Genomic DNA, 6,950 nt, shown 5'->3' with positions numbered 1-6,950 from the left:
CTCTGGAAGTAACAGGATCCATGCCAGCAGGAGTCAGTGTTGATTTCGCATGAATAGGTATCAATTTGGAGCTTGGGGAACACATACAATTTCACCCACTGAAATCAATGAGAATTAGAGCATTCCCCCCAAGGGTTTTCAGGAACTAATTCTCTTCCTCAGAAGGGGAAGCCTGTAGTTACTTAACGTAGTGTCCACACTCATGCCCACCCTGCAAGACAGATGTGCCTATTGCCTCTTTACAAATGAGGGAAGAGAGGCACAGGGAGGTTGAGTGACTCTCTTGAGGTCACACAGCTCAAATGTGCTGAGGCTAGGATCAGCCCCAGGTACGCCTGAGTCTGTGTTATTTCTCTGGTGGGCTGCCTCTGCAAAGACCGCAAAAGCCCATTGTAAAGGGTAAGACGGCTGGGGTGACACCAAAGGCTTGCAGTGACGACACCAGCAGAACCGGTCTCAGGAGCTCTGGGACAAAAACACCCGAATACTGAGAATAAAAGTGAAACTGAGTCCAGCCTAGGGCAGGGCCCAGCATCCCACTGCACACTCACCAGTTAAACCAACAGTGGAGACAGGACCTATGCGCTGGCCGCCGTGGAAGCCGTACAGGTTCATCTTGTACTTGTGGTCTGGCTCCAGGCCCGAGATGGTGACCCTGTCCTCATGCCCCGGCACCCGCACCGCCTTGGGCTGCCCGTCCCCATTCTTGTACTGGACCAGGAAGTGGTCAAAGTGGCCCTCGGTGACTGTCCAGGAGAGGCCCAGGGAGTCAGGCATGGCATCTGTCACTGCCAGCTCCCCCAGGCGTGGTTTGATGGGAGGTTCGGTGGCCTCACTGGGCGGGGCTTGGGTGATTATAGCTTCGTAGTCTGGAGCTTGACAGAAACATTCGGCGTCAGGTGAGATCTCCTCAGTTCAGCATATAAAGGGCGTGTATCATAAAAGTAAGGTAATAAGGGGCAGAATGTTGCTGTCCACAGTGGCTCTAAGTCATCTATTCTTTCTGGTCTCTTTAACGTCAGCCTTCCTATCATCTCATCCTCATCTACCACCTGCCAACACCCCTGTGACCTCTCCCTTTGTCTCCAGCACCCACCTCTCCTCTGAACCCAGGCCCACGTGGTTACTGTCCCTTGAGCCTCCCTCCAGTGGGGTCTCATTGGCATCTCACTCCCTTTGGTTCATGTCTTTGCTTCCAACTGCTCAGAAGCCCCTTCCCCAACCAGAAACTTGGAGGCCTCCTGGACCTGTTCCTGTCCCCATCTGCCGTGGGACTCAGAGTGTCTAACTCTCTCTCCTAAGATCCTCCGAATCTCTTCACTGCCCACAGCTGCAGCCCCATCATCCCGGTTTTGGCCACCCTCCCCTCTTACCTGGGTTACAACCTCCCTGCTGGTCTCTCTGCCTCCCTCTCACATCTGTTCTTCACAAGGCAGCCAGAATGAGCCTTTAAATGCATCTGATGGTGTCAATCTTAGCTTAAAACTGTGCAGCAAACCTCTTTTATCCCAGGAGGACTCTCTGGCTTCCTGAGCTGTCCCGACCTTTCCACCCTCATCTCAAGACTATCTCCTTGACTCAAAGGATTTCATACAAAATCATCTCAGTTCTTCTCATGCCATGATGTTCCTAGTTTCCAGACCTTTGCACCAGCTGTGATATTGATCTGACACACTTGTCATCCCATGTCTAGCTGTCACCAAGCTAACAGCTCCCTGACCTTAGGTCTCGGCTGTCCTTTGAGCCGGCTGGCTTAGGTTTTGCTGCTAGTCTCGGCCTGGCCCTGGGGTTCCTGTCATACACACATGGCCTTTTGCCTGATTTGCTGGTCCACAGCCTGTCTCCCCACAACTGTGAGCCCCATTAGGATAAGAACTTGTCTCTCTGCTGTGTTCAAGGTTTACCCAGTGAACTCCCATGGTGCGGGCACCCACATCTTTGTTGACCCCTTGGAGTCATAAGTCTGGTAATACTCAAACCACGAGGCCTGGGGTGTTTCAGTGCAGACGCTGCATTCTGAGCACCTTCCATCTTCCTTCACAGCCTCCAGACAGCTACATAGAGGCTGAGCCTCCATGAGGGATCACGGAAGAGAGTACAATTCTCTCCAACACATTCTAAGAAAGTGTCCAATTCCTTTGTTGTGAAGAGTTTTGCTACTCAAAGTGTGGTCCTCGGACCAGCAGCATCAGGATCACTGAGGATCTCATTAGAAATGCAGAATCTGTGGGCTCAGCCCAAACCTGCTGAATCCAAATCTGCCTTTTAACAAGATCCGGGCCATCTGATATGCAAAAGAAGACATGCTGCCAAGAATACTTATGTTTTCACGAAGATGGTAGTAAAGGGAAAGTCTTCTAGGGCTTGTCTTCCCCTCCCTGCCCCACCCCTGCTTTCACTCACCGGTCGTGCCCACCGTGGACACAGGCCCCACACGTTGTCCCTCGTGCAGGCCATACAGGTTCATCTTGTACTTGCGCCCCGGCTCCAGGCCTCGTGCGGTAACCTCGTTCTCCTCGCCCCTGACACGCAGCACCTGGGGCCGCCCGTCCCTGTCCTTGTACTGAACGGTGAAGAAGTCGAAGTGGCCCTGGGGGACGGTCCAGGATAGGCTCAGCGAGTCTGGGGAGGATCCTGTCACCATCAGCTCCCCAAGGAGGGGCTCCTTGGGGGGCTCCGGAGCATCTGTGCTAGGTTCTGTGGGGCTGGGGGTCTCCTCCACCTCAGTGGAGGTAGGGATCTCTTCCTCTGCAGCTGAGAAAGAGAGAGACAGAGAGGGTGAGGCAGGGTCCTCAGGAGACGTCCTTGGGTCTTCTCTGAAGCCGGGGCCCTGACTGGGGGCCTTGAGGTCAGTTCAGAGGAGCCTAGGGGGCTGGGTGGTCCTGCTTGGGCCACATCTCACAAACATGCCCGGAGCCTCTGGGGGCAGCTGTGGGACCCAGGGCAGCCACCAGCACTCCTCATAGAGGCTCTTCTCTGCCCAGGAGGACCTGTTGGTCCTCAGAGATCTGGGGATGAGGACAGCACAAAGGGCCCAAGGCTCAGCCTCCAGCAGAGGGTCTCCTGCATCCCACTCACGCATCACCAAGATAGGGTGATCCTCCCACTGGGTCCAACCCTGGGGCTTCCACCGTCCACTCACCGGTCACGCCCACCGCGGACACGGGGCCCACACGCTGCCCCTCGTACAGGCCATACAGGTTCATCTTGTACTTGCGCCCCGGCTCCAGGCCCCCAACGGTGACCTCACTCTCCTCGCCCCTGACACGCACCACCTGGGGCTGCCCGTCCCTGTCCTTGTACTGCATAGTGAAGAAGTCGAAGTGGCCCTGGGGGACGGTCCAGGACAGGCTCAGTGAGTCTGAAGAGGATCCTGTCACCGTCAGCTCCCCTAGGAGGGGCTCCTCGGGGGGCTCCGGAGCATCTGTGCTGGGTTCCGTGGGGCTGGGGGTCTCCTCAACATCCTGGAAGGCTGAGAGAAGAGATGGAGGATGCAGACTTACGTGGCAACTTGCTTTGCTCGTGATGTCAATAGGGACAACAAAGGGCATCTAGCAAATATACTCCTTGGGCTCCTGTAGCCTTGGGATTAGCCATTAGGTAACTGATTGACAGACAGCTAAGACAGGCTCCCAACAGCCATCATGTCCTGGCTGGCAGGCACCACAATTTGGACATATGTGTCAGGAGCCAAAATAATGCTCATTTCCTTTGACCCAATAATCCCATTTCTGGGCAGCTATCCTAAGAAAATCATTAAAAACCAGGAAAAAGTTGTGTCATGGGAGTTCATCATGGCATTATTCATGACAGCAAAATGTGTCAGGGACCCAAATGACCCGGAGAAGATGATTAATTTTGTTATGGCACTTTCACCGTGAAGCATCAAACCCCCATTAAAATGATGATTAATGCAGGTTGTACAGCCACAGGATAAATGCTCACAATGTACCTTGTATACAAAGAAAGCAAGAGCCAAGAATTACATGAACACTCTGCAACTTTAAAACAGGCACTGAGTGGAAAATGCAGAAAGAGAGGATGTAATGCACATTGTTACTAATGACGGCTATCAATCAGCTCACATGGTGGTCTGATGAGAGGTTTTCTTCCTGTTTTCCAAACTTTTCATCATGTTGCTATATTCTTTTCACTAGAAAAGACTTAAAGACTTAAAAAGAAACCCAGGACTATAAAAATTAATAATCCGGTTGGGGATGTGGAGTGGGAACACGGGTCCCTTCTACTGCCCTCTTTGTATATGCTTGTAATTTGCCAAAATAGAGAGGAAAAATAACTGAACAGCAGATGAAACTTAACCTTCCTTCAGGGTGTGAAATATACTAATGGCCATTTTCTGAAGATTCTCTTGGTACCCCCCTTCCTGTGAACACGTAGAAACGAGGCCCATCCCCCAGGAGTCAGGCAGGCTGAGTGAAAATAGTTTCTCTGTTGGAAGCTTCTTCAGGACAGGAGAGCAAACCTCGCAAAACCTCTCACTCGGTGTCAGATGCAGCGACCGCCCTTAAAACATTGACCCTCAAAGGGGCTGGGTCCCCGTCAAGAGGGGCCCTTGTGAAACACTCGCACAGGATGAGAATCTGGCTGACGATGACTTAGAAAAGCCAGCCTGCGTGCGTTTCTGGAATTTAATTCACCTTGTGATGTTTTCCCTAATTTTTTAGGGACCAGAAGTTGTAACTTTTATACAATTAGAAAGGAAATAAGTTGCAAGAGTGACGGGGGGGAAAAGCAAGGAGTACAAGGGAGGAGAAGATATTATATAAAAAAAATTGTTCCCTGATTATAAAAGAAATGCTTGTCATTTAAGAAAATTTGGACAACACGGAATAGAATAAAACAGAATAAAAGTGCTGGAACATTCTATTCTGTCCCACAAACTATACACCCATGGGATATGTGTCCTTCCAGCTTTCTTGCCATGCGCGTTATTTTCAGGTGGTTGTGATGAGCATCTTTATAAAACTTACGGGGATTTTTTCAAAGTAATGTTATGAAGTAATTGTCTTAAAACATTTCAATGATGACATAGCTCATCTTAGAGATGTCGCCTAATTATTTAAACATCCCAGTGTGGTTGGATGGTGGGTTGTTTCTTTCAGATTTTTTGTTTTTTTTTGTGGTGGTTATAACAAAGAATGCTGTGATTAAGATGGAAAGAGAAGCAAATTCTGGTAAAGTCAGACTTGGCTGTGCCTGAAACATTTCACCTCAGAAGTGGCCAGTGGATGACCATAAGAAGGAGGCTCTGAGTGTGGATGATCAGACTGAAGCTGGCAAAGGCCAAACCACTGGACTGGGGCCCTGGAGGGAGGGCATGAAAGAGGAGCCAGGCCTGAACTCTCAGGGGTGGCGAAAGAGAACAGTCAACTGGGTTGCCCAGGAGGAGAAGGTGATGCTCCCCTGAGACCCTCAGCCCTCACTCACCGGTGATGCCCACCGTGGACACAGGGCCCACGCGCTGCCCCTCGAGCAGGCCATATAGGTTCATCTTGTACTTGCGCCCTGACTCCAGACCCCCAATGGTGACCTCGTTCTCCTCGCCGGTGACACGCACCACCTGGGGCTGCCCGTCCCTGTCCTTGTACTGAACGGTGAAGAAGTCAAAGTGGCCCTGAGGGACGGTCCAGGACAGACTCAGCGAGTCTAGGGAGGATCCTGTCACCATCAGCTCCCCAAGGAGGGGCTCCTCGGGAGGTTCCGGGGCCTCTGTGCTGGGCTCTATGGGGCTGGGGGTCTCCTCCACCTCTGTGGGGCTGGGGGTCTCTTCCTCTGTAGCTGAGAAGGAGACAGAGAGAGGGTGAGGCAGGGTCCCCAGGAGATGTCCTTGGGTCTTCCCTGAAGCTGTGGCCCTGACTGGGAGCCCTGACTTCAGTTCAGAGGAGCTTAGGGGGCTGGGTGGTCCTGCTTGGTCCACACCTCACAAACATGCCCAGGGCCTCTGGGGGAAGTTGTGGGACATAGGGCAGCCACCAGCACAGCTCAGGGTGGCCCTTCTCTGCTCAAGAGGACCCACTGGTGCTCAGGAAGACAGGGGTGGGAAGGAGCACAAAGGGCCCCATGGCTCAGCCTCCAGCAGAGGGTCTCCTGCACCCCACTCAAGCATCATCAGAGGGTGACCCTCCTACTGGGTCCCACCGTGGGGTTTCCACCGTCCACTCACCTGTCACCCCGACGACAGAGACGGGGCCCACACGCTGTCCCTCGTACAGGCCATACAGGTTCATCTTGTACTTGCGCCCCGGCTCCAGACCCCCAATGGTGACCTCGTTCTCCTCGCCCCTGACACGCACCACCTGGGGCCGCCCATCCCTGTTCTTGTACTGAACGGTGAAGAAGTCAAAGTGGCCCTGGGGGACAGTCCAGGACAGGCTCAGCGAGTCTGGGGAGGATCCTGTCACCATCAGCTCCCCCAGGAGGGGCTCCTCGGTGGGCTCTGGGGCCTCTGTGCCGGGTTCCGTGGGGCTGGGGCTCTCTTCCACCTCTGTGGGGGTGGGGGTCTCTTCCTCTGCAGCTGAGAAGGAGACAGAGAGAGGGTGAGGCAGGGTCCCCTTGGGTCTTCTCCCAAGCTGTGGCCCTGACTTGGGGCCCTGAGGTCAGTTCAGAGGGGCCTAAGGAGGCTGGGTGGTGCTGCTCCGTCCACATTTCACAAACATGCCCGGAGCCTCTGGGAGCAGCTCTGGGACCCAGGGCAGCCACTGGTACTGCTCAGGGTGGCCCTTCTCTGCCCAGGAGGACCCGTTGGTCTTCAGGGAGCTGGGGGGTGGGGAGGCACAAAGGGCCCCATGGCCCAGCCTCCAGCAGAGGGTCTCCTGCATCCCACTCACCCACCACCAGAGAGAGGGTGATCCTCCCACTGGGTCCCACCCTGGGGCTTCCACCGTCTACTCACCTGTCACCCCAATGACAGAGACGGGGCCCACACGCTG

At 53.8% G+C, this 6,950-nt stretch overlaps 1 protein-coding gene across 1 annotated transcript; it reads right to left on the bottom strand.

Annotated features, from left to right (window-relative positions):
- Nucleotides 1-477: 477 nt before the first annotated feature.
- LOC124233142 (tenascin-X-like) lies at nt 478-6,944 on the bottom strand. Its single transcript, XM_046650277.1, has 6 exons — nt 6,914-6,944; nt 6,185-6,535; nt 5,449-5,799; nt 3,143-3,472; nt 2,404-2,754; nt 478-875 (listed from the first exon to the last, which is right to left on the bottom strand). The coding sequence occupies exons 2-6, from the start codon at nt 6,423-6,425 to the stop codon at nt 517-519; spliced, it is 1,632 nt and encodes a 543-aa protein (XP_046506233.1). The 5' UTR covers nt 6,426-6,535; nt 6,914-6,944; the 3' UTR covers nt 478-516.
- Between the last annotated feature and the right edge of the window lie 6 nt (nt 6,945-6,950).

This window comes from Equus quagga, unplaced genomic scaffold (genome assembly GCF_021613505.1).
Source record: "Equus quagga isolate Etosha38 unplaced genomic scaffold, UCLA_HA_Equagga_1.0 153145_RagTag, whole genome shotgun sequence".
Taxonomy (NCBI): domain Eukaryota; kingdom Metazoa; phylum Chordata; class Mammalia; order Perissodactyla; family Equidae; genus Equus; species Equus quagga.
This window is presented reverse-complemented; position numbering and strand designations above follow the sequence as displayed.